General features: G+C 48.5%; 2 protein-coding genes across 7 annotated transcripts in view; one reads left to right on the top strand and one right to left on the bottom strand.

The window, feature by feature from the left end:
• The window catches only part of SHROOM3 (shroom family member 3), a 299368-nt gene that overhangs the window by 58101 nt on the left and 214092 nt on the right, over nucleotides 1–27175 (bottom strand). The window contains exon 2 of one of the 6 annotated variants that reach the window (XM_059158881.1): nucleotides 11022–11113. The exons of 3 other annotated variants lie outside the window; for them this stretch is intronic. Coding sequence is in view for 1 of the 3 variants with exons in the window: in XM_059158856.1 (XP_059014839.1) it covers nucleotides 10658–10788 (131 nt within the window). In the remaining 2 variants the exon portion in view is untranslated. Of the gene's footprint in view, nucleotides 1–9972; nucleotides 10183–10657; nucleotides 10804–11021; nucleotides 11114–27175 lie in introns of those variants that run through there. 2 more of the 6 variants (XM_059158856.1, XM_059158876.1) reach the window with 2 other exon arrangements.
• On the top strand, nucleotides 10336–21617 carry LOC131822600 (uncharacterized). Its single transcript, XM_059158892.1, has 2 exons — nucleotides 10336–10611; nucleotides 20288–21617. The coding sequence occupies exons 1-2, from the start codon at nucleotides 10339–10341 to the stop codon at nucleotides 20327–20329; spliced, it is 315 nt and encodes a 104-aa protein (XP_059014875.1). The 5' UTR covers nucleotides 10336–10338; the 3' UTR covers nucleotides 20330–21617.

A 27175-nucleotide genomic window follows, 5' to 3' on the forward strand; every position in this document is an offset into this window, starting at 1 on the left:
TGCGTGAGTGTACTCATTTTCAGAATCCGCCTCACTAAAAGTCATGTTCTCGGTCTCCTGGGTTTCTTTTTCTTACCCTGTTCCGTGTCCATCGCGCATGAAGCCGGCCTAACTCTCATCTCTCTCCTGCTCGCAGGTCTGAGTGTCACTGCCACAGGCTTCCCATGCACCTGCCCACGGTCTCCCGGAGGGGAAGAAAGGAAGCCTGGATTCTCGGCTCCTCCGGGGTCTAGAAGAACATTTTCAGAATTGACCCCGTTGGGCACAGATCTCTGTTCTTAGCCTAACACAGGTGTTCTCTGCTTTCTGAAGACACAGCCATGAGCATCGTTTTCCCCCTAAGAAAAAGACACTGACCTTTCTTTCAAGGCCTCTGCCCCTGTTCCTGGCCTTCCGGTCTGGGCTCGTGCACACATCTATCTATGAAGACCGACCCTTCTGGGTCACTCGCCCTCCCTTACTCGCCTTTTGCGCGTTTTCAATCATTAGTTACCACCTAGGAAGCTCACTCTGTACTCTCTCAGGCCTAAACCCTCGCTGGTGCTTTCCAGCATCGTAGGCACATCACTGGCTTGTACCTAAACACCTCTTCCTTCGGCTTCGCCTGGTCGGCGGCTTGCAGATTGCAGGACGGCCCACGTAGCACTTCCGTCCTGCAGACATGGGAACGGGAGGTCGCAGACCTGTGTGCATTGGTCGCTCCTGCTCTGGCGGCTGCTTTCTCTCGCTTGGTAACCCTCGACACCTCGCACTAGATGTACATGCACAATGATTACTACTGGCACTCCGCCTATTTTGGATTTTTGAAACCATAAGCTTAACCATCTCCAGATCCTAGCCAATGACTTCTATGTCAACCTCTGCACCAAGACTGGGAAAGGGTGGGTGGGAAAAAAAAGCCAGATGACTGGCCAGATCTTTTAACCTACATAGTAAACACTGAATCTACTTCACATTTACTTTGGACTCTAATCCCTCCACCCACTGAAGCCGGCACATACACAGGTAGCCCAGGGCAAGGACGTAAGGAAACCCAAGGCCCTCATGCAAGACCTTGGTGGTGAAACTGAGGCTATCTTCACCACCGGGGGGGGGGGGGGGGGGGGGAGGGGGTTAGGGCCCTTGCTGCAAACTCTCAGAGCCCGCCCTTAAATCAATTCTCACAAACGGCAGACTGTGTGAGTTGTAGGAAAGTGGATCCTGGAGCTGGCTTCTATTGCTCTAATGTGGGCTCTACTGCCTAACAGGTGTTTGGTATCTGGCAGATCACTTAACCTCTTGGGCCTCAATTTTCTCCTCTGTCCTCTAGAATAATAATAGCAGTGGCGGGGCGCCTGGGTGGCTCAGTGGGTTAAGCCGCTGCCTTCAGCTCAGGTCATGATCTCGGGGTCCTGGGATCGAGTCCCGCATCGGGCTCTCTGCTCAGCAGGGAGCCTGCTTCCCCCTCTCTCTGCCTGCCTCTCTGCCTACTTGAGATCTCTGTCTGTCAAATAAATAAAATCTTTAAAAAAAACAAAACACTGAGTCCCTGGAGCACTCCCACATTAGGCTCTGGGGCAAGACCTCCCTCCTCTCCTGCAGGCAGTGGAGGGGCTCTGGCTCTGGAAGGTTCCTGGGTCACAGTGCGGTCTGTGGGAGCCAAGGTTTCACTCTTTACATGCAAAGTAAGTCGCTCCTGTCCTAAGCCTGCCTGGGGAAGGGTGGAGAAGGGGGGTGGGCATCAAAACTGGAAGTGGTGATTGTCATTCACCCAGGGAAACAGGTCTCTTGCTAAATGCGGCATCAGCTGAAGAATCTTAGCAAAAATGAACCTACCCCCCCCCACCCTTGTTTGTGAGGAAGGCCTAATCCTCACTTTGCCCAAGAGGATTACTGGGTCTTAGAAAGAAGCTCACACGCACTGTTTTCAGCTCCTGCCAACTGTGTTTGTGTCCACAATATGCAAGATTCGTTCTGCTGTTTAGGGTAGATAACAGACATTCCGTGCTATTTAAGTGCCTCCAAATCACCAACCTGAATGTTTCCAACTTGTGCTCTCGCCCAAAGCAGGAATCCATCTCCCAAGCCCTCCTGCGCTGTTGCTTTCTGTTCTTGGGAAGCAGGTCTGAACGCAAGGCACGGTACCCAAATGCAAGCTGTTTTTTGCTTTTGTTTTTAAAGATTTTATTTGATAGATAAGAGAGAGAGGGAGAGAGAGAGAGAGAGAGAGCACGCATGTGCATGGGACAGCCCACGCGCAGGAGCAGAGGGACAGGCCGGCAGAGGGAGAGAAGCAGGCTCCCCGCTGAGCAGGAAGCCCGCTGTGGGCTCCCTCCCAGGGCCCTGAGATCTTGACCTGAGCTGAAAGCAGCCACTTAACCCGCTGAGCCACCCAGGTGCCCCCAGGCAGACCATCTGTGGAAAAGAAATTGTGGTTTACAATATACCTTTTCAAGGTGTTTCTAACTATGGTTCCACAGGCTGAGCTTCTACTTGTCCCCAACATTTTTCCTTTCCTTTGGATCCTACAGGATTAGTGTAAGGGTTTTTTTCTGTTTGTTGTTTGTTTGTTTGTGTTTTTTATTCCTGTGTGTCCCCACTCACCCCAATACTACCCTGCCCCCTCCAGGGGTATTCCGGGCCCACCAACATGGAACACAAAAGTGGGACTGACGTAATCTATGTCTTGAGGTTAGCACAGCATTCTCAAAACATCATTTTAAAATATTAAGAATTGGGACACCTGGGTGTCTCAGTCAGTTAGGGTCTGCCTCCAGGTTAGAGCTTGATCCCAGAGTCCTGGGATCGAGTCCTGCATTAGGCTCCTTGCTCAGCGGGGAGTCTGCTTCTCCCTCTCCCACTCCCTCTGCCTGTGCGCGCTCTCTGTGTGTCAAATAAATAAATAAAATCTTGGGAAAACTTTATTGCTAAAAATGCTCTCATCTAAACTTTCAGCAAGCTGTAATCACTGATCCCAGATTTCCGTAACAAATAATAGAATGCTGAAAAAGCTGGAAATATTGCAAGAATTATCAAAATGTGCCACACTGACAAGAGGCAAGCAAATGCTGTCGGGAAATGGTGCTGTCAGGCCTGCTCAACGCGGGGTTGCCATACACCTTCACTGTGTAAAAACACAGGATCTATGAAGCACAACAAAGCCACGGGCAATAAAATGGGGTTTGCGTGTTTAAAAGGCAGAGCAGGTGGGGAAGTGGAGGGCTCCCTTTCCTCTGGGCAGAGCCAGTCCCTCCCCATCCAGGGAGCATCAACGCACAGAAGGAAATGGCCTCAGGCCGGAGTCTGGCAGGTCAAGGAGGAGCTAGGCCGGCCCGGGGCAAGAAAGACCCTGTACATCACCTCTCATCACCCCCCTTCCTCGGCAACCCCAACCTGCCAAGCCTGGGAAAGGTACAAAACCCGTGACAAAGAGAAGGTACTGGGCTGTGACCCCATGTCACGGGTCCAGCGACATAACTGTGGCCTCAGCCCAGCCAGACCTGGCTCAGTGGGGGAGGCAGCCTCTTCTCACTGCGGCATTCCAGCTGCTGGCGGGGAAGAGGTAACCATGGGAACTGGCACAAAGGGCTTAACGTTGAGGGGCAGAGGCTGGAGGCAATGGTGAAGAGGCAGGAGGGACTTCAAGTGACCGTCCTGCCCTTCTCCTCATTTGAGCGACTCTGGTCTATTGTGAGTCAGACTCAAAGCCGAGTAAGGGCAGAGCAGCCTTAAAGGGTTGGGGACAGCCAAGGAGCCAAGATTCTTGCAGGGTTTTCCTCCAGATTTCTTTCTTCCCCTTTGGAGAGCAGAACCCCAAGAGTTTCATCTGCCAGGAAGGTGCCCTGTGATAGTGTGGCCCAATGGGGCAACCCGGGCTGGTGCACAATGGCCTGCCTTCAGATACAGGCTGTGAGCAATACTTCCCAACGGGTCTTCTCCCCACACCCGAGCGGCAGCCTGCTGCCTCCCGTGGGACTTGCTCTGCCTGCTGGGGAGCTTCATGGGTGGGTCTGTGAAGAGACCAGGCACCGTCTGGGTAGTTGGGGGAAAGTCCTGATGTTCTAGCTGTTCAGTTACACTGCAAAGGAGAGGCTTGGACAATGAGAACACGAATACAGAGTATCTTGCACAACAACTAGGACTTTATGGAAATGGGGGGATGGTAGGGGGAGTAGATCTAGTGCAAAGGCTCTCATCTAAAAAGGAAATCGTATCTACAATTTATTTAACTACATGTTCCCCACAGGCCTCCACACATTTTTTTTTTTTAAGATTTATTTACCCATTTTAGAGAGGGGTGAGGGAGGGGCAGAGGGCGAGGACTCCTCAAGCAGACTGTCTGCTGAGTGCAGAGCCTGAGGCAAGGATTGATCCCACAACCCAGGAGACCATGACCTGAGCCAAAACAAAGAAGTCAGCCGCCCAACCGACTGAGCCACCCAGGTGCCACCCACCCCCACGTTATTTTAATTGGCCAATGTGACCTAAAGCTTCATTAAAACAGTAGGGTTCTCAATGTACACTTGACATTCATTTTTCAAGTCTAGCTCAGGGTTCTCCAGAATCTATTGAGGAAATGCCAATGGAAATAGGGAACAGAAACACCCCAGATCAGTTTACTTTCCCTCTTGCCATGACAGGGCTCTGGAGACCATCTTTCATCTGGCCTTCCTTCTGGAGACTGAGGTAATACCACAACTATGTCAATCCCTACAAGGGCTTCACAAAATCTAGGCCAAATTCTAACAAGTGGCCTAGTTCTCCACCCGCCTTTGTTTCTGGATCGACTTCTTAGTTGAAGCCACTGGGGTCATAGGGGGCTGAAGGCCAGGCTCAGAGAGGGCCACTGACGGGCAGACTTTGGAGGGCCTGGGGAAACATTCATCACCGCCTTCCTGACCCCCCGCCCTGCCGTGGTCAACCAATTCCTCCGTCACCAGCGTTCCCTTGCCTGCACCCCATAATGGCAGCACTAGCCCCACGTACTTCAGTAATTAAATCTTAAAAATAATTTTACCTCAAGGGGAAAAGCAAGTGACCTCTCCCACGGGAGTCATAGGCTGAGCAGCAGGACCCGGTGGAGTTCCAACCCTGTCCCCTCCACGCCCTCAGCAAACTACCGAACCTCTTGGGTTCCGGGTTGCCTCACCTCTAAAGGGGGACGACAAGAGTGCCTCCCTCACAGGAGTGTGAAGATGCAAGATTCGCAGGCACTGCTTCCCTCTTAGCAAGGACTCAATACGTTTCCAAAATTAACACCCACCAAGGCCAGGCTCCTTACTTCTACCTGTGTTTTGTCATTTGATGGTTAGAACAGCCTCAATCTGTGGCATGAATACCTTTTCCAAGGTGTTATCACCACCGTTCTACACATAAGGGAACTGAGGCTCAAAGAATTAAGAACTTGCCCTAAACCACTGGCCGGTAGCAGAGCTTGGGATTCGGGTGGCGGGAGGGGGCTCTCCATCTCCATGATCTAGGACCTTCTCACTATACTGAACTGCCTTTCTCTAGAAGAACATTTCGTTTTTCTTATTTTTAGGAAGATAATAATAGAAAACCTTAGCAAGTAATTCTGATGTTTAAGAAAACACTTCCAATGGCAAAAACACAAATGAAACAAACAGAAAGTCCCCCAAAACAAAAAACCAACAAGAGTAGCCCAAGACAGAGCCCTCTGCTCTGAAAAAAAGTTCCAAGAGAAATGAATACACATTCACACTTACAGTCAGGGCGTCTGCGAACCTGAGTGTAAAACATCTTATCAGTCGTGATTGAATTCCCAGGGCTAATATGTTCTCAGTAAACGTGTGATAAATGTTTACTGAATGAATTACACCAACCCAACAACAAAATGCCTCTGTTGGGGTTGGCAAGGTACATAATATCTTTCCTAAGCACTTTGTTGAACTCAAATAATTGAAGCTTAATGGATTAAGTAAACTATTGTCATATTTACCACTCTGTCCAAGGTATCTTACTGCAAATTCAAGTCAGTTGGTCCCTTTGGAAAGAAGCACAGTATCAACTCAGTATCAACTGAGTTCAAGAGTTTTTGTCTACCACCACCTTTCAAAAGAGGCTGTAAAATTTAACCTTTTCACCTGGATTCCCTGTGGAAGTCATAAAGTTGGTCAGTAAATAGGTCTGGCCGTTAAGCTTCAACAAATTTCATTAAATCAGTCCTCAAAAACAGAGGGGTTTGCCTCATGGGTATGTCCTCTCTTTTTACCTCTGCTGGCAACAAAAAGGCCCACTGGTATTTTGAAAAGGTAGGCTGTAGGCAAGAACTTTAAATTCCCTACAACCTCCAAGAAAGAACTTACTAAAAAGAAGATACATCCAATGCTAAGGAGATCCATTACTAGGTTACAGGATCCTTCACAATCTTAAATAAATGAGATGGCTTTTACAAAAAGTACAGATAATTCTATCAACACCAAAATCACATCTATATTTCTCTCAGGGCCTGGGAGTACTAGCCGACATTTACTGGGTCCAAGTACTTCCATTATTAAACTCAGTCCACACAACGACTCTATGAAGACGCTTCGTTATTGTCCATTGTTTTCAGGGTCAGAGGCATTTAATAATTTCCCCAAGGCAAGCTACACCGCGAGGCAGAGATGGGATGTATACCCTTGTCTGGTTCTAGAACCTGTACTTTTCTTCTAATTGAACTAAGGCTTTGCATACAATAAAATGCCTAAGCCCTAAGTGTTCAGTTTGATGGAGCTGGATTGGGTAGAACTATGCAACCATCACTCAAAACGAGACCTACAACTCCGCTGCTGCAGAAAAACCTCTCAAGCCTTTCCAATCCCTCCACCCCTCGGAGGCAACCACTAACTTCCCTACCACTGCTTCTCAACCACTAACTTTTCTACCATAGCTTAGTTTTGCCTGTTCTAGTACTTCGTAAATCGAATTGCTTAGAAATTCTTCTGTGTCTGGCTTCTTTAATACAATGGGTCCGAGGGTCATCCAGCTTTCGGTTGCTGAGTCATGTCCCACTGCACAGCTGTACCACGGGGCATCATCTTCTGGAGGGACACACGGTTGTTTCCAGTTGTTGGCAATTATCAATAAAGTTGCTATGAACATTCTGTACAAGTCTTTTTGTGGACATTTGTTTGCATCTATCTTGGGTAAATAGCTAGGCAGGGAAATGAACCGTGGGTCATGGGGTTGGTATATGTTTAACTTATAATAAACCTGAAGTTCTTAACCCCTAGACTCCCTCAGAATGGCACTAGCTTAGTAACATTTGATACGTCCCCTTCTATGACGAGTTCCCTGAGGGCAAAGAACCCCTCTCCATCCCCTGGGCTGCCTCCCACACAGTCCATGTTTGCTGAAGAAATGAAAGGCCATTGTTACACTCCTGTTCCTTCTTTGGGCGTTACTATAGCATAAGAAAACATGCTTGGCATGCGTGGAGGAATATGACAGCCGAAGGGTGTGCACAGAGGCAGCACTCATTCAGGCAAAGTGAAAAATTGCCCAGCCAGGAGACTCTGGACTTCCCCACTTTTTTTTCGACACAATCTTTCTTAGAAAGTGAACCCCTCCCGGTGATCCTTTGGGGAGAAAGTGTGGTGGCTGTTCCTGATTAAGTGACATTACGGAAAGGGAGGAAGGTGTCACCGCTATTGAGGGTCACACCGTGGTTAGAATTACAGGATACTTCCGTCAAGCGGGGGATGGGGGGCAGAGGAAGCAGCAGCCCATGAAATTCGGACCTTCTGCAAGAAACCCGCAATAGGGCAGCCCCGCTGGCCCAGGAGAGCAGCCTCCGATAGAAAGTACCGAAATATGTGCGGTTTGGGCAAAAGCGCTACACAAGAATTCATTCTGAGGAAAAAAATGTCAAATGGAATGTTGATGTAAAAAAGGAATCAGATTTAACACAAAAAATAGGAAACTGGAAAGAAGGTTGGATCCAGAGTGGAGAGAGCTCTCGGGGACATCATCCTGAGATGGGAGGCTATGACACGTACACCCCTCCCCACCTGAGGCAGAATCTGTCATTCCCATGAATCAGTTCATTCATTTATTTTAATCCAACAACTTACACTATATTCAACCTGAATTCTCATAAAGTATTAAATCACTGTTGATTTTCTATCCACAAACAGAAAAGAACTGGCAGGTCCTAGGGATAATTGTAAATCTTTCTTCCTGAAAGAGGATCTTTGTTTTACATAAAACAGGGCTTCCCTGGGCTCAGGAGCTCTAGACCCGTTGGTCCCAGGTTACTGAAGACTGAAATGCACTTAGAATTCTTCACTTGGGGGTTTAGAGAGGTGACCCCATCTTCCCTTATCCAGACTGTGCTGCACTGAAAGCAGATGAATGTTTATCCTATTCTTAAAACCTCCAGGGAAGTAAATTCTCCACAACATCCCTTGGTAACCTTCTCCAGGGTTTTATCAAGCGTACAGTGAGGAAGTTCTGATGTAGAAACCAATAAAAATATTAACTCTGTGAGCCTCGCTAGCTACACGCACCGGTAAGGGATATGTTTGGGCCCTTTACCCTAATGGCAGAAACACGTATTTACAAAACAGGCTCCACAAACAGAAACCATTTGTCAGGAACAGATGTGGGAAGTTGATTCAGGAGAAATTGCCACAATAAATTCCGTCCCATGAGCCACGTGAAGAAGTTATTGTTGGTCAGACCCTTTTTTTAAAGTGCAAGTTTATTTCCTTGGCGTTTCCTAGTTTAATTCCTAAACCAAATTTGTTAGCAATTAAAAGAATGTCCATAGCTGCAAAGTTTTCAAATGACTAGGCTTCTATGAAAAACTAGGCCTTAACATACAATATAAAAGTTGTTGTTAGGAATAACCGTTTACTGCTTTCTCCTGTCTGTGCTGTCTACCTTTTCTGTAAACAATCATGTAATACTTTCATAATCAGAAAAGAAAAAATTGAAGACAAAAATAGCCATCAAGTTTAATTAAAATGTTGACCCACTTCTGGTGAAATTATTTACGGGCAGAATTTAGCTAGACATCTAACACTTCTAATTGGAAATAACGAGCCTTTAAATATTAAATCAGTAGAAATAGGAAACACCCAGAACAATCTTTATGAGCCTCCCAAGATTTCCTGTAGCCCCTGACAGCTCCCAGCAGCTTCTCCATGGAGATCATACGCACGCGGGCGCGCGCTCTCGCCCAGCCCAAAAGCCTCCGTGCACAGAGGTTCATCACACTATGATTAAGAAAAAAAAAAAAAAAGTAATGCCAGGGAGAGAAAGAGACAGACGTACCCTCCACTCCCGCCACCCCCCACCCCAGCCCCAGGATGCTCCTGGCATGGAAATTCTATAAGCCCTTCCACACCCTGCGGCAAAGCACTTTTATCCCTTGGGCAACTCAGAGTCCCGAATGTCAGGTCTCATTTCATTCTTGTTCTGTAATATCTGCTCCATGGACGTGGAACACACCTTTTCAAAAAAAAAAAAAAAAAAAAACTGCCTTAAGATCTGGAACAATTGGCGGGGGGGTGTGGGGGGCGGGAAACCTGTTCCTCAAAGCCCATTTGGGACCGGTTCCTTTCCTCAAGAAACCAGTCCGGCCAAGTGACGCGAGGCAAGTCGACCCCAGCTCAGTAGGGGCCCCCCCGCGAAGCAATTCATCAAAATTAAAATATTTCACAGATCATTTCTTCCGAAAAGTTTTCATGCTGTCAATAATCTGCAATTATTTTCCTCTCGGAGTGGCAGTTCCTGCTGCCGCCATCATCATCATCATTAATAACAATAATAATAATAATGAACCAAGCCAGGCCCGGAATGTCGGGGGACCCTCGGGGCGCGCCCCCACCCCCAGCTGGCGAGCGCCGGCCGGGAGAGCCCGCTCTGGGACCGAGGCGCGCGGGTCCTGCGCCGTCGCCCAAGGGGACCGAGAGAACAGACCCCACCCCGCGGCCGGGCCTCGTGCGCCGGGACCGCGCCGGGGGAGCGGCCGCCCCCCGCACTCACCATCGCCCCTCGCCGGGCTCCGGGCCGACGCCAAGTTCAAACCTCGCCGCGGCTCGGAGGCGGCGGCGCAGGGCATCGCCCGCGGTCCCGGCCGCGCTCAACAATGGGCGGCCCGGCCGCGCCCCGCGCCCCGGTCCCGGTCCCGGCTCCTGCGGCTGCGGCGCGGCGGGTGCGGGGCGCGCGGCTCCGGGGTCGGGATCCCGGCGCGGGGGACCGGGGGGGGGGTGCGGGGGCGCGCGACGACCACGCCTCCCGGCCGCGGGGCCGCTCCGGAGGGGCCGCGGCGCGCTCGGCGCTCGCCCCCAGGTAATCCCGCAGGCGGCCTCGGGGATTGGCCCGGGCGCTCGGGGCCGGATCTGCATGTCAATGGCAGAGGCGGTCCCCGAGGTCGGCGAGCGGACTCCGGCGGGGGAGAGCCCGGCTCCCCTCGCCCCGCCGTGGCCCTCGCGGGACCGAGGGGACCGCACGCCGCCGCCCGCGCCGCCCCCTCCGCGGCGCTCGGAGCCGAGCCCGGCCCCCCCCCCGCCCCATTCCGAGACGGAGCGGACCCGGGAGCCCCGCGCCGACTGCGGAAGCCCGCGCTCGCTCTCGGGGCCCGCGCGGTCGGCAACGGCTCCAACGACGCACGAACGGAGCAAGGTAAAAAGTTCACAGCTCGGAGGGGGAACAAAAAAGCTCACGTTACATGGAAAATAACCATCCTTTCCCTCCGTGCGTCGTCGGGTCGGTACCAGCCCGCCGGGGAGACGCAGGCTGCGGCCGATCGCGCGCCCCGCGGCCGCCTCCCTTCCCGGCCCTGTTTTGTCTCGGGAGCATCACCCCGGGGAGAGGCACGTGACCGCGCGGCGGCCGGGCTGTCCCTCCCGCGGCCGGCCCCAGCCTCGCCAACGCCGGGTCCTAGACAAGGTGCACGTACGCGCTTGTTCTGCACTAGTGATCTCGCTGCCCTGTTAATAATGCTCTTCGGGAAGGTATGCGCCTGTGGGTTCATCTTCTTTAAAGCCCTCGAGGCCTCCTTCAATGGAGGAAGGATTTTTCCCTTAGACTACCTTCCTCAATTGCTCTCCCATGTCATCGCCGGAGATGGAGATAACAGAAGCGTCTGAGATCGGTTTTCTTTCTTCTCACTCAAGCGGAATCCCTGTTGTTAAAATTTCAGGTTCTGTATTTAAGGCAGTAAGTGCACGTACAGACTCAGAGAAGAGAATGCCTCATTAGGTAGGAACTAGAAGCCCGAGTTCCCGGAGAGCTGAAACCTCTCTTCTTGACGCGGCTGCAGTCTTTGTTACAACCTGGCCAACTGCAGAAGCCGTAGCCCCCACAGCAGGGTCACAGCAAACCTCTCCTGAAACCTTTACGCACAGGCTTCCTTCCCCTTCAGACTGGATGCAGTCTTCCATATGGTACTACAAACTTGCACAAACACCTGTACACCTGCCCCATAATCAACACACACACACACACACACACACACACACATTGCTGCAGGTTGGAAGCTGGGAGGCTCAGGTTTCCTGCTCCGTGTGTTTAATGTCCCATGGGAATCTAGTTTTGGGTGAAAGTGATGTTCACAACCTCAGCTTTGAATAAGTGGTGAGCCCTTCAGTACAGACAGCACGTCACGTCTGCCACCATGTTGAGGACTTGAGAAGTATCAGCTGGAAGACACAGCCACGAGTTCTGCAGGCAGAACAGAGGAGACCTATTCTGCTGCTGCTTTTTCTAGTTTCCTGAGGGCTCCGGTTCGGGTGAAACCTCATGAGGGTGGAAGAGATCCTTCTATTCCTGCATAAAATATCGCTTTAAATTGGTGATGAAAAACATACTTTAGGTCCAAATCTTACCTCCCACACCGCCTATATTATATCAGAGAAATCCATCACTATGATGGAAATCCCTAGGCTTCCCTTGTACCGCACCTTCTGGAGCAATGCTTTGACTTGCATCCATAACATAGAGGCATTGTCAGATATTTGTAGATGAAGAGAAAAGAACCTGTCTCATGGGATCAAAGCTGAGCTTGGAAATGAAGAAACCCCTATTCAGAATGCCGCTAACGTACCTGCACAACGAGGGGCAAGTTCCCTTACCTCACCCCTCAGTTCTGCTGCAGAAGGGTCTTCCTCCAGAGAGCAGAACTGATAAATGACCTTGGAATGGCTCCATGTATCAAGAGGAGAGATGGCGGGGCCCCTGGGTGGCTCAGAGGTTAAGCCTCTGCCTTCAGCTCAGGTCATGATCCCAGGGTGCTGGGATCGAGTCCCGCATCGAGCTCTCTGCTCAGCGGGGAGCCTGCTTCCCTCTCCCTGCCTGCCTCTCTGCCTACTTGTGATCGATCGATCTCTCTCTCTCTCTCTGTCAAATAAATAAATAAAAATCTTAAAAAAAAAAAAAAAAAAAAAAAAAAAAAAAAAAAAAAAAAAAAAAAAGAGGAGAGATGGCTCGACTCCAAGACCATTAAAGATGGTCTCTGTAAAGTTATGCTGCCTTTCAGTTCCTATTAAAACTGTACTCCGGGGGACCGCGCGTGCCTCAGTGGGTTAAGCATCTGACTCTTGAAATCAGCTTAGGTCTTAGTCTCGGGGTGGTGAGTCAAGTTCCTTATGTGGAGCTTACTTTAAAAAAAAAAAAAAAAAGAAAGAAAGAAAGACTGTACCCAGAAATGGTGCTTTCACAGTAGTATCCAAAGCATTTTTTAAAAGATTAAGACAAATACATTGATCAAGAAAGAAAGCTTTAAAAAAATACCAAGATCTTTTTTATTTTAAGAGAGAGAGAACTCGCAAGCTGGAGGAGAAGCAGACAGAGGGAGAAGGAGAAGCAGGGAACTAAGCAGGGAGCCCCGTGCAGGGCTCGATCCCAGGACACTGGGATCACGACCTGAGCTGAAGGCAGAGGCTTAGAGACACAGCAGAGTGTCATATAGAAGGTCCACCAAGGTGGTGATGGCAGAGTGGTCGTAAGTCAGAAACAGGGGTGGTGACAGGATGCCCGGCCGCGGTGGCACATCTGGGCACTTGGTGCTTCATCTCCTCCCGTTTCTCTTAAATACATTTCAACTTCTAAGCCCAAACTTCAGTTTGAGATAAACAGGCTAAGCTAAAAATATTTAAAATCACATCAGATTGACTATGCTAATTCCAGGCGGATTGATTCATACTGTACACACATTCAGAGGCTTGGTTCTTCCCTACAACTGTCAGGTCTTGTTAGTAAGGAGAAACCTGTGACAACGAATATCTTTTTCAAACAAAAAGCTTCACAAATTTAGGTGATTTTCATATATCTCAAAATCTATGTTTCTTGAGATTACAGATTCAGCCATTATTCTTTGAGTTATTTAATTTCAATTAGTCTAATACATTTAATTAATCATAGCCTTAAAGAAATTACATATAGAAATCATATATGCAATGGGGTTCTGAATTTTTTTTCACAAATTTAGCTTCTTTCCTGTTTTAAAGTAGTATAGCTTTGAAATATATTTTGTACTTTAAACTAGTAAGTTAAAGCTCACATAGGGGCACCTGGGTGGCTCAGTGAGTTCAGCATTTGACTCATGATCTCAGCTCAGGTCTTGATCTCAAGGTCATGAGCTGACGCCCCATGCTGGACTCCATGCTAGGCAGGCAGCTGACTTAGTAAAAAAAATTAAATTTCACTTAGAAATAGTCAATCATTATTTCTTACTAATTTTGCCAACATTGATTGTTTCCATAACTCCAAATAAATGAAGTATTAATGTGAAAACTATATTTGAATCACAAAAATCTTTGCTAAATGACAATATCAGTCTCTTCTTGCCACTGCCATGCAATAAATCCCCTGGTTCATCTATACTCTTCTTTTGACTGTGACACCTTCAAAAAACAAAGTCAATATCTGTTGAATATTGAAAGTAAGTTCTAGGGACTATTTAATAGTCAATGCAAAAGACTCACCAAGAGGAACAAATATACGTGAGACGTGGGTTCTTGTAAGCAAACCGGAAGACTCGTAACTACAGGGAACAAACTGAGGGTTGCTGGAGGGGAGGTGGGTGGGGGATGGGCATGAAGGGGGGTACTGGTTGTGATGGGCACTGGGTGTTGTATGTAAGTGAGGAATCACTAAATTCTACTCTTGAAGCCAGTGTTACATAGATGTTAACTAGATAGAATACAAATAAAAATTTGAAACAAAACAAAAATAAAATGGACTGTGGAAAACCTGGGGGTGGGCGTCGAGAAATACGGGTTCTTGCTTCAGAGAGAAAATATCAGGAGAATGTTTGGGGTGCTTCCTTCTCAAATAGGTAGTCAGGCTTAATGCGGACATAATTTCTAATGTAATATTCACTTTAGTAAATATTTTAATTTTTTTGAACTGCTCACAGTGTCAAAAACAAGTAAACCACCATCCTAGTGAACAAGATGTGAAAATGGATATTTACAATAAGAAAGTTCATTTAAGACGACGCCAACCGTCAGAAGTAATTCAGTTTCATGAGGTGGCGATCGTAACGTGGAGGGGAAAATCCTGTAGGATCGTTCAGCTTCTCTGTTCCTTGTCTTCTCAGCCAGTCTTCCCCCATCACAGTCCTTTCTTGTAAAGGACCCAGGGAGCCCCCAGGGGTCCCAGCTAACAGGTCCCCCACTCCCTCTCCTTATTTAAGGCATCCTCTCCTGCGGGCACCTGACTCTTTTTTTTTTTTTTTTTTTAAAGATTTTATTTATTTATTTGACAGAGAGAGACATCACAAGTAGGCAGAGAGGCAGACAAAGAGAGAGAGAGGGAAGCAGGCTCCCCACTGAGCAGAGAGCCTGACGTGGGGCTCAATCCCAGGACCCTGAGATCATGACCTGAGCGGAAGGCAGAGGCTTTACTCACTGAGCCCCCCAGGCGCCCCCCGGCAGCTGACTCTTACTGACAAAGTCACTGCTGTGTTTTCTGTTCTTTGGGGCCCTAGGACCAGGGTCTCAAGTAAAGGTCTTTAGGGAACCTGTCACCTGGAAAGCTACTTGGTGTCTTGCAGAGGCCAGAACCCAAGGAAAAGAGAGGGCGGGACTAGGTCTGTCAAAGTGCACACACTGTGTGGGCCGCTACAATTGCATGGCGGTAGGGGGGCAGATCATGGGATCTCGCATCCCAGGGGGCCAGATCTGGGATCTTGCATCAAAGCTGCCCAGGTCTAAATGGAAGCCAGAAGAAGAACAGAGCAACGAAACTAAGAGATGAGCCTCGAAGGGACCGCTTCGCGGACATGGAGGAGACAGGGGACATCTTCAGTGCTGTAGGGGGTCAACGATGAAAGGAAGAGTGACTCATGCCAGCAGCCTCGGGTCACCAAGGAGACAAGGACGGACAGCATTCTCTTGGGAAAGTTTTGGCGGAAAGATTAGAATTGCATCCTGGAAATCAGAAGCAACCAAATCAGAAGCAAATCAAAATCAGAAGCAAGCGCTCGTATTGGAAATGGTTAGATGAATTCCGAAGCAGATCGTGCCACAATGACAAGGAGAAAGACCTAGAGGTAGTACCCAGAGATCTCCACAGGATTAAGCCACATGATATACAACATTTAGTATATTTTATACAAGTCTAGGGAAACCTCTGAAAGTAAATACTAAACTATTCCTGGGCAGTAGAACTGCAAGAAGAGAAATCCTGGGGGCTAGCCATAAATTCACGTTTTGCTTTTATTTATTTATTTATTTTTAAAGAATTTATTTATTTATTTATTTGTCAGAGAGAGAGAGAGTGCGCAGAAGCAGGCAGAGTGGCAGGCAGAGGGAGAGGGAGAAGCAGGTTCTCCGCCAAGCAAGGAGCCCAATGCGGGGCTCGATCCCAGGACCCTAGGATCATGACCTAAGCGAATACAGTGGCTTAACCCACTGAGCCACTCAGGTGTCCCTACCTTTTGCTTTTAAATACCTCTGTAGGATGGGGGCATTTTTGAAAACAATAATCATAAGTTAGTCTTTGAATTAAATGCTTACCATAAAGATTTCAATAATCACCAAAGCACCCTGAGTTCTGAAATGTTTCAACCAAGTCTGCTAACGTTGATAAATGGGGTATTTTATTTCTTCCCACGCTTGCCTCTCACTTTCTCAGGCTGAGGCTTCATCAGACCGCAAGGCACAACCCAAGGAATCGAGTCTGTCCCCAAAGCTTAGCTGGAGCTGCCACAGCTTCAGGGTGAAAACTCCGTTTCCTCAGAGTCTGGGTATTGCGAGGCTAATAGGGAAGGAGGGAGGAGAAGGTGGAAAATGAAAAGTAGGGAGAGGAACGAGAGAAAGGGACGGGGAAGGGGGAAGGGGGGAGGGGGACGAGAGGCGACCGCTCCAGGGCGGAAGACGAGGCTGAGCGCGGGACGGAGACCCGAAAGGAACATCTGGGTCCCGTAACGTGACCATGTGCTCAGACACATGCGTTAAGGAAAACACGAGGAAGAGCCGACAGCAGACTTGACGGACGTTACCCCAAAGAGGCGGCATGGGAACATGTTGGCTTTCTCACGTTACTTTTATTGTGTTACAGTATTTGTTACAATAGCAAATAATAACCTTTTTTTAAAAAAGTAAACTCGACCCTCAACATGGAGCTCCAAGTTAGCAACCCCAAGACCAAAAGTGGCGTGCGCTCCGCGGACAGCGCCAGCAGGCGCCCCAGTAACATCAACTAATAAAAAGTGTCAAAACAAGGCACACTGTAGACAAACGATCATGAACAAGGAGAGAAACGATTCGGCAAACCTGCCTTTATGGCCACTTGGGCACGTCACAGCCTAAAGCCTTCACCCTTCCCCTAGACACATCGTCTAAGAAATACAGTATTTGTTATCGGGAAGGACTTGTGTAATGTTGGGGTAATAAGCGTTTTCAGACAAAAATGTCATAGAAAGGGAGGGTGAAATTCTAGAAGTTAGGGGAGTTATACACCACCAGCAGCTTGGATGATAATGTCTTGAAGGTAAAGAAACGTCAGCCGGGCCCCCCAGTGGGGGACGACAGCTGTCACTAGTTCTGGGCACATCACGCACGGGTACCTGTGACCCTCTCGTGTTGCTGCTGTGTCACCGATGACTCTACACCCCTTTCTTTTCTGGACACGAGGAAATAATTTCTATGTCTTCAGTAATCTGAGAGTGTCACGTAAGGAGAATGCTGTTCTGGACATGATTTGGACATACCAGATATTTTGCTTGGATTTTGATTGGCAGAAGATCATTCCGGAAGTTTCAGAAGAGCCTCAGAGAAGACCTTCCCATTGACCTTTTCTCTGCCCCTTTCTTACCTTCCTTTCTCTCTCCTTGGCCCATTTCAATTCAAATACCGCCTGCTGAGGACCTGCCAAGTGTCAGGCTTTGACGATCTCAAGCTGGATGAGGTCCTAGCCTTGATGTCCCAGTGCTCAGCAGAAACTGGGACACCTGAAGAAATTATCTCAGCACCACGTGGTAAGAACAGCAGAGTGTGGTGATCAAGAGTGTGGACTGAGGGGCGCCTGGGGGGGCTCAGTGGGTTAAAGCCTCTGCCTTCGGCTCAGGTCATGATCTCAGGGTCCTGGGATCGAGCCCTGCATCGGGCTCTCTGCTCAGCAGGGAGCCTGCTTCCCCCTCTCTCTCTGCCTGCCTCTCTGCCTACTTGTGCGCTCTGTCAAATAAATCTTAAAAAAAAGAAAAGAAAAGAAAAGAAAAAGATTGGGAAGAATACTCAGTCAGAGCCCATGTTTTCTCCACAACGGACACCACAGCTTTCTAGGACTCACAAACAGGGGTGAAGAGAGTCCGAGAGAAGCGAAGGGAAGTTAGAAGCTGGGGTAACTCTGAGTCCCACACGGGGCAAGACAGACACTCCAGATACACTTGGGGATTTGCAAGCAGAAGGTCTACAGGCCCCCAAGCAAAAGTCTGGAGAGCAGGCCTCGTCCGACAGCTGCTGGAGCTCAGCAGGAGTCAAAGAAACGTCTATGTGAGGCAGCTGGGCAGGAGAGAGCGCCACGCCTTCCACCAGTGCTCCCAACCAGGGTGGTCCAGGAGACGCAGGATGTTTCTGGAAAAGCCAAGACGGCACCGACGCCGGATGGATCTGAGGCGGCGGCAGACCGACCCTCCCAGCCTGGATGGTAACCAGACACATCAGACAGCAGCACAGGCGGATGGTGACGTGGAGGTCAAAGGAGCGACTCAGCCTCCCTGTGACACACGTGTCCCCCTGCCTCTGCTTCAGGCCCTCATAGCTCCGCCGCAACCCAGGAGCTGGAGGAGCCTGGGAATCAGCTGAGACAAAGCTCCTGTCTGTGCCGAATGAGCTCTCGAAACAGAAATTACAGTCCGTTTCTAGAAAGGAAGCAGGTACATTCCCCCATAATTGTGTTTGTGGCTCAAGATTTGTGCCCAGCAAACATGAACGAGGCAGAGCACCGTGTGTCCAGCCTGTGAGAACTCAAAACAAAACAAAACAGAACACTGCTGTTTTTATTTTGATTCATCTGTGTGCCAGTAGCAGAGAGACTGTGTCAGGGAAGGGCCCAGAAATGTGTGAGAGAGGTCCTGAAGAGCGTGTAGGCGCTTACTGCGGTAAGAAGAGGAGGGGAGAGAAAGGTCAGGTCAGAAAGTCCGAAGGTCTGGAAGCATCTTAGAGGACAGGCTACTTGGGTATCTGCAAGGTACATGGTAGGGCGGGGGCGGGAGGCAGACCGAGTAGACGGAGAGGCAGATGAGGAAAACGAAGCCTTTGGGGCCATCTTCATGATCTGCACTTTATCCTGTAGGCGAAGAGAAATCGCTAGAAGTTACACCGACATCCTGATAAGGTCTGCACCTTGAAGGAGTCACACCAATGTATGTGGAGGAGGGACTGAGTGGGACGGGCCGGGCTCACTCATTCTGACCATAGGGCCTGCGGGAGAGTCCCATGCCTGTGAGGCCAGCATTGCCTTGTGGCTAAGAGTGCAGGCTCCGGAGCAGGACACTTGGAATCCTGGCCACAGGCCCTGCTGTGTGACCTTGGGCCTGTCATTACCTGCCCATGAAGCAAATTCCTCATCTACAAAATGAGAGCTTAAAAACTGAACCCGAGGGGTGCCTGGGGATCAGTTGGTGAAGCGTCTGCCTTCGGCTCAGGTCATGATCCCGGGGTCCCGGGATGGAGCCCCAAGTGGGGCTCCCTGCTCAGCGGGGAGCCAGCTTCTCCCTCTCCCTCTGCCTCCTGCCCCCTGCTCATACTCTCTCTTTCTCTCTCTCAAATAAATAAATAAAATCTTTAAAACAAAACCAACATTGAGTGCTAGGATTGCTGGGGGTCTAGCTGTGAGGTGCACAGAACAGACTCTGACATAAAATAAGCACTTACTGGATTTGGCTCTTATTAATTCGGTTGCATTTAAAGTCAAGATTAACTGGATATGGGGAGAATGAGGATTCTGTGGGATAATCACGGTAAAATCTTCAACTCCTGGTCTTCACGTAAATGTTGGTCACAAGCAAAATTTCAGGAAGAAAATCCTTGTTGTAAATTTGCTTGTAGAAGGCACAGGTTGGGTGCAGGGCAAGCAAGTCGGCCTGGCCAGGGTTCCAGGCCTTTGTGCCGGAGCAGGTGTTTCTCCTGTTTCACTCTGCGGCTCCGAACGGGGCTGCCTGTGCTACCACAGCTGTCCCCTCCCCGTCACGGCAGCACCCTTCTGGAGCAAGGTGACGGGCGCTTGGTATGTGAAGGGCTTCTGCCTCTTGGAGAAGTCATGTGGTATAAGTGACAGTGAGTACCAACGACCCTGGGTCCTGAAAGGTAGAACTCCGCAAGTGACAGGTCGTTAACAGCCTGGGTTCAGCGGCAGTGCAGATGCGGGCACGGCATGACCTTGTCCTTGGGGAGAGCGCAGCAGGGCAAGTAGGCAGGCGGCGTGGGCGAGGGCAGACCAGGCCGAGCCGGCCGGCATTGGCCGCCAACCAGCACCTGCGCAGGAGCACCAACATTCTTTCCCGTCAAGGAAAGCCGGGCTGTTTTTTTTTTTTTTTTTTAACTTTTTTTGAAAAAGATCTTATTTATTCATTTGCGAGAAAGAGAGCGTGAGAGAGCAGGAGCCAGAGAGAGGACAGCGGGAGAGGGAGAAGCAGGCTGCCCCGAAGCGGGGCTCGATCCTGAGACCCTGGGATCGTGACCTGAGCCAAAGGCAGAGGCTTAACCCACTGAGACACCCAGGCGCCCCCAGGAAGGAGGGTATCTTAATAGATGATGTCCAAGCACTGTAAGAACTGAGGATTGAAATCTGTTCTGGGACATAATGCAATACATTCTGATGGAGGCTTTAAATTTGTTCTTTCCCTTTCTAGAAAAATAGTCCTGTTTCTGCAGATACAGATGAGGATGAATAAGGATCGGGGGACGTGTGAAGAGGAAGAAGCATAACCCGCTGAGAGATGGAACCCAGCGCAATTCCTGTCGCTGGCTTGCCCTTTGTAGTTTCACAGAAACTGCTTCCCTCGGAGTCCGCGTGAGGACGGGTGCGGAGGGGGTGCCGGGGGGGACAGGGCGGGAGCCGAGAGAAAAGGCAAGACCAAGGGAGAGTAATTGGGATGGAAAACCCCTGCATGCCTGGAGCGCGGTGGGCGGAGAGCCTGAGGGCAGGCTGAGGTGCCTGAGTGTGACCACGTGTGATGCCTGAGGAGCCCGCAGACGTGGCTGTGGAGACGGGCGCTCCTGTTGTGAACTCGCATACACACCGAGCCACTGATTCATGGAAATCTGCTTTAATGACTGAAAGTCTCTTGTTATTCCACTGCGTGCTAACCTCTGACTTATTTGTGGTTAAAGAACCGTTTCTGTGACCCAGAGAAGTCGTCAGAGTCACCCACAATGGTTTCTTTATAACAATGCACAGCTTCAATAAAAACAAAATTCCTTTTTAAAAGAAACGCCCCATAACTTGGCACTTCTCTTTACCTTGTATCAGAATTTTAACCTTTCCAAAAGGACATCTTAATTTTATTCATAGCATCAAAACACCTGTTCTCCTGGCTAGGTTTCTTCCTAAGACGGTGTTCTATGAAATCTTGCATTTAAATATTTTTTTTTTCAAGACCTTATTTATTTGAGAGCGAGAGAAGGCAAGCAAGAGCATGAACCCGGGGGAGGGGCCACGGGAGGGGGAGAAGCAGGCCCCCCACGGAGCAGGGAGCCCCACTGGGACTCCATCCCGGGACCCTGAGATCATGACCTCCGCTGAAGGAAGACGCCTAACTGAGCCACCCAGGCATCCATATATAAATATTTAAACATTTAAATGTCATCAACACTGCCACATCTGCTTTAAGAAAAACCCAAGGTGCTACAGAAGTATAACTTCAAGGGATAAAAACAGGGAAAGTCGCGAAGGTAAAACCAGTTGGAATTTCTGAAATGTGGATGACTCACTTTGATGATTTACGGCTACTAAGATTTAGATGATATGGTGTTTAATGTCTACAGATTTTTCAAAAGGACGTAAATCCTATTTGGTGTATTAAGTTTAAAAAAAAAGACTTTTATCTTCATTTATAAGCTTGGTTTTGAAAATAAAATTTTCCACGAGCTAGTTGGCAGCTTCATTGGTCTCGAAGCATTAGCTTCTCTGGCTCTCAGAAGAAAAACAGAGAAATTAAATGTCACTCCTGTTTACTTCTCTGGCAGTCTCACTTTATTGACTCCAAGAAGCCAGTTCAACTGCCTTATTCTTTAAAAACCCACAAGCAACGTGCTTTTAAAGAGTCTAGTCGCCACGCACCACGATAACAGTTCATTTTCCCCGATCGCCTTCATTCCGCCCAAGTCACACAGTTTTATGTTGCACTTTCACATGTAGATTCAAGCAATGACAAAAATTCCCTTTACTCTCCAGCTGATTTGGTTTTGAGCCCAACTTTCTCCCAGTAGGTGTTCAGGAAACTCTTCTACTCCAAGCCGGATATCAGGGTTATTCCGCATACTTTAGAGCTCTTGCCTAGGAACCAGAAGATAAGATCGGAGAGAAAACTCATTTTTAAAGTTCTTGTAATCTGCACCTTTGGGAGGTGTCCAGAGTGCACTTATGCTGGCCAAAGGCAAGAAGGTCACAGGGTTCTGGGCAGATCCTGGCAGGCTGTTGGCTGACATTTCTTGGTGGTGGACCAGAAAGAGCCGAGCCACAGCCTCACAGAGCCACCATTCATTTTGCGCCTAGTCCAAGCCCCCACACCTTGCCTCGGTCTTTCTGTGCCTTCGTTCTAATTTGACAATAAAATGTTAAGGTATCTATTACCAGTCTCATTTTATAGACTAGAGATGAAGCTCAGATTTTTTTTTTTTAAGATTTTATTTATTTGAAAGACAGAGATCACAAGCAGGCAGAGAGGCAGGCAGAGAGAGAGAAGGAAGCAGGTTCCCCGCTGAGCAGAGAGCCCCATGCGGGACTCGATCCCAGAACCCTGAGATCATGACTTGAGCTGAAGGCAGGGGCTTTAACCCACTGAGCCACCCAGGCACCCTGAAGCTCAGATTTTTTAAAAGATGTTATTTATTTATTTAGAGAGAGTGCAAGTGGGGGGAGGGGCAGAGAGAAAGGGAGAGACAGAATCTCCAGCAGACCCCCCACTGAGCATGGACCCCCACCCCCGACAATGTGGGGCTCAATTCCACCTCCCACACGTCATCACCTGAGCCAAAACCCAGAGTCGGACGCTTAAGCGACTGCATCCAGGCGCCCCAACCTCAGATTTTAAGTAACTTGCCAAGGTACAACTGTGTATGAGGCACAGAATGAAGAATCAGAGACCTGCCTGACTCCAAAGTCCGTGCCTTGTTCTTAGAACCACCCTGGATGACCACGATAACACTGCGGGTTAAACCCCTTTAGTGACCCGACAAGTTCCTGTTGTCCCTCCTTGCAGGCGAAAGAACGTGAACACATCCATTGTCTACAGGCAAAGTCTTGGGTGCCACTCGGAGCACCAAGGAAAAGAAACCTACTTAGAAAAAACCCTTTTGCCTTATAAATCTAATGGAGGATGAGCAAAGCCCCATATCTCTCCAGAATGATTTTCTTTTTCCTCAGTAAATGGAAAGTTACTTTTTTCCCCCTTTAAAAATTGTGCTTTTCCCCAAATGAAGGACACTTAACTTTGCCTGATTCCGTCCTTATTAACTCGGCTATAAGGGACAGTTTTACCACGATAACACTGCGGGTTAAACCCCTTTAGTGACCCGACAAGTTCCTGTTGTCCCTCCTTGCAGGCGAAAGAACGTGAACACATCCATTGTCTACAGGCAAAGTCTTGGGTGCCACTCGGAGCACCAAGGAAAAGAAACCTACTTAGAAAAAACCCTTTTGCCTTATAAATCTAATGGAGGATGAGCAAAGCCCCATATCTCTCCAGAATGATTTTCTTTTTCCTCAGTAAATGGAAAGTTACTTTTTTCCCCCTTTAAAAATTGTGCTTTTCCCCAAATGAAGGACACTTAACTTTGCCTGATTCCATCCTTATTAACTCGGCTATAAGGGACAGTTTTTCTAACTACCTTTAATGAATCCAATAATTACCATTTTTGCAAACAAGCCTTGGTTTCCCTCCCTGACACTTTATTTACCCCCAACCCCCCAATCTGGGTTGAGATCCCTCCCTCAACCTTTACCCCAATCTCTAGTAAGGAAATTCTGGCCAACTTCCCAGGACCAGAAATATGTTTCTTTCTCAATGAAAATTCTCTGATTCTTCAACAAAAGCAATTTCCCTCGCCTCTGAATGTTCAAAAATACATCATTTGATCATCTACTGTAGTCTGGATCACACTTCCCTCCCATGGAGTTTGGGATGCCCTTCAAACAGCAGCCTCGCCTCCTAGGCTGAGAGTGTCTCGAGAGCAGGGATTACGCATCGTCCTGGATGCCCCGGTACATAGCACGTGTCGGTATGGGACACGTTAATGTCCCTGGGCCATTACATGCATGGCTGTCATCTCATTTTTGAGGCCAGGTTGCTCTCGGCGCCCTTTGTCTATGTAAGTCACGTTCTTTCAAGACCCTTCCCCAGCTGCTCTAGCCATTTCTTACCCCAAATTTAGGAGCTGAATTTTTGGTGCTGGTTATATCCTGCTTTGAAGCATTATTCGTTTTGTTGTGCGTATGCCTTGTATTCCCAATGAGAGCTACTCCTGGAGCCAGTGTCTGTCTGGATGTTGCTCTGATCACTTTTGTTCTCAATAACTTGTATTTATTGAATGCTGGGTCTCGGGCACTCTGCTGAATTTGGCTTATCATATCCCTTAGAGAACTTTGGGGTCCCCTGACTTGGTCCCTCAGCTTGCTCCAGCCCTCAGCCTTCTCTACTATAATATAGTCCAGGGGGTTGACAAGTGGACAGTGACATTCTAGAGGGCAGAGATCCCATCTTTTCCACGCATCTGGGAACTCAACAGGGTGGAGTGCAGTGCCCAACAGAGAACAGATCCCCAATTAAAATGCCATTTGAGGTTTTTTTGTTGTTGTTTTATTTCCTTTGGATAAAAAGGAATTGGATTAGAAGTGTTTTCTTTTCTTTCTTTCTTTTTCTTTTTTAAGATTTTATTTATTTATTTGACACAGAGAGATCACAAGTAGGCAGAGAGGCAGGCAGAGAGAGAGGGGGAAGCTAGGCTCCCTGCTGAGCAGAGAGCCCAATACGGGGCTCGATCCCAGGACCCTGCGATCAACCTGAGCCAAAGGCAGAGGCTTTAACCCCCTGAGCCACCCTGGCGCCCTGAGTGTTTTATTTTTAAACATATTTATACGCTTTATATGCATCTGTACACCCAATGTAGGGCTTGAACTTACAACCCCCAGATCAAGAGTCACATGGTCCTCTGAGCCAGTCAGGTGCCCCTTCATTGGAGTTTTGGAACTACTGAGCTCCAGGGGCACCTGGGTGGCTCCCTGGTTAAGCATCCAACTCTTGGTTTCGGCTCAGGTCATGATCTCAGGGTCCTGAGATGAGCTACATGCTGGGCATGGAGCCTGCTTAAGATTCTCTTTCCCTACCTCTCTAAAAAAACAAAGACAAAACAAACAAACAAAACCCCCCAAAACAGAACTACAGAGTTCACAAAACAAATGATGCTTTGTAAAACCTATTTAGAAATACCAGTGGTGATTCCGTATTACTATCAAGTGAGAACCCTTCCTCTACTGAAGGAGCTTTGCAACCGCCAGATTAAGAATTTGGTAATTTTTCTCTAAATCCAGCATGAGATCCCCCTCCTCATTAAAAGGATATGTTTTAGGCAAAAGAATAAAAGCCTGTGCCAAGTGTCTCGACTCGACGCTTACAAGCTGCTGTCTGTCTGCATCTCGCCTCACTCCTCACCCCTGGTCTGCATCTGTATGTGTCTGTGAAGGGAGCAGTGGTCTCCCCTGCATGTGCTGGAATGAAAAGCTCTGATGGGAACTTAAAGGCTCCCCCACAGGAAACTGTCTGAGCCCGTGATTTACACCCTGGTTTTCTTATTGCCTGACTGCCAGCCTTCAGAAGACTGGGGCCAGCGCAAGTGGGGCCCCCGGCCGCTGGTGTGAACCACGAGACCGGAGACCAGCGTGTCCCAGCTGCTGGAGAGCGGTGGGGAGCGGGGAGGCTGGGCGGGGAGGAGGGAGAGGTTGGCTTCTGGAAATCTGATGTGTGCTCTTGGTAAGGCGCATAATTCTGATTAGAGGACGACTCCCCCTTGACCGCAATGTTCGGGTCAGCCAGAGAGGCCAGTGTCCCGAAGGTTCAGGGCGAGGATCTGCTTCCTCCTTCACCTGTCTTAGAATGTGTGGAATGGAAAAGACACGCGGACAAGTATCACCGTTCAGGGAAGGCGTGTATCTTTCACTTTGCACTGACGTTTAAATGTTTTTACTTCCTAACATGTGAGGTCATGAGAACATGAGATAGAATCAGAAGAAGCCGTCTTTTTAGGTCTGATTTTAAAACACCAGGGAAGAAGGGAATGAGGAACTCTGTTCAACAAGTATCACAGTTTCAGTTCAGAGAGATGGAAAGTTCTAGAGAACTTTCTTTTTTTTTTTTTTTTTTAAAGATTTTATTTATTTATTTGACAGAGAGAAATCACAAGTAGATGGAGAGGCAGGCAGAGAGAGAGAGAGGGAAACAGGCTCCCTGCTGAGCAGAGAGCCCGATGTGGGACTCGATCCCAGGACCCTGAGATCATGACCTGAGCCGAAAGGCAGCGGCTTAACCCACTGAGCCACCCAGGCGCCCTCTAGAGAACTTTCTAGAGATCTGCTGCACAACAGTACGAGGAGACTTTACGATGGTGCAGATGGGGGCGCCTGGTTGGCTCACTTGGTTAAGTGTCTGTTCGGTTCAGGCCAGGATCCCAGGGTGCTGGGAGCCCCACTTCCTTCTGGGCCCCCTGCTCAGCGGGGAGCCGGCCTCTCCCTCTCCCTCTGAGCTCCCCCTGCTGTGCTCTCTCGGACCACTCTCTGCCGAATACATGACATCTTAAAAAAAAAGGTGAAGATGGTGAATTTGATATTATGTGTGTTTTTACCACAATTAGAAATGAAAAAAAAACCTTTTTTTAAAAATTAAGGGATAAATAAGAACAAGAAGAAAGTGGCCCAAATGCTGCCTGAGGAGGAAGTTCACCGCGGTTCCTGCGGCTGCTCTCTCCTCCCCGTCTCCGGCTTCTTTCTTTCTTTCCTTCTTTCTTTTCTTTTCTTTTCTTTTCTTTTCTTTTCTTTTCTTTTCTTTTCTTTTCTTTTCTTTCCGGCTTCTTTCTTTCTTTCCTTCTTTTCTTTTCTTTTCTTTCTTTCTTTCCTTCTTTCTTTTCTTTTCTTTTTTTTTCTTTTCTTTTCTTTTCTTTCCGGCTTCTTTCTTTCTTTCCTTCTTTTCTTTTCTTTTCTTTTCTTTCTTTCTTTCTTTCTTTCTTTCCTTTTCTTTCTCTTTTCTTTTCTTTTCTTTTCCCGTTTAGCTCCCTCACAGATACACACAAATGTCCTTTCTCGTCATGTGGATGAAAGAAGAAAGAGACAGATAACAAGATGTAGAGCAGAGAGGAAAGCGGTGCGCCGTCTTTCTCTGGAGAAATGTCTCTTTGGGACGCACTAGCCAATGGCAGATGTGTTAAGTTCCGTGTAGATCACAGGTTATGCCGAAGACGTTGTTGAAGTCCACATAACAGACTAGTTTAGTTCTTCCTGCCAGATTCCAGGTCATGAGTCTGCGGGAGAC

This window comes from Mustela lutreola, chromosome 1, assembly GCF_030435805.1.
Source record: "Mustela lutreola isolate mMusLut2 chromosome 1, mMusLut2.pri, whole genome shotgun sequence".
NCBI lineage: Eukaryota > Metazoa > Chordata > Mammalia > Carnivora > Mustelidae > Mustela > Mustela lutreola.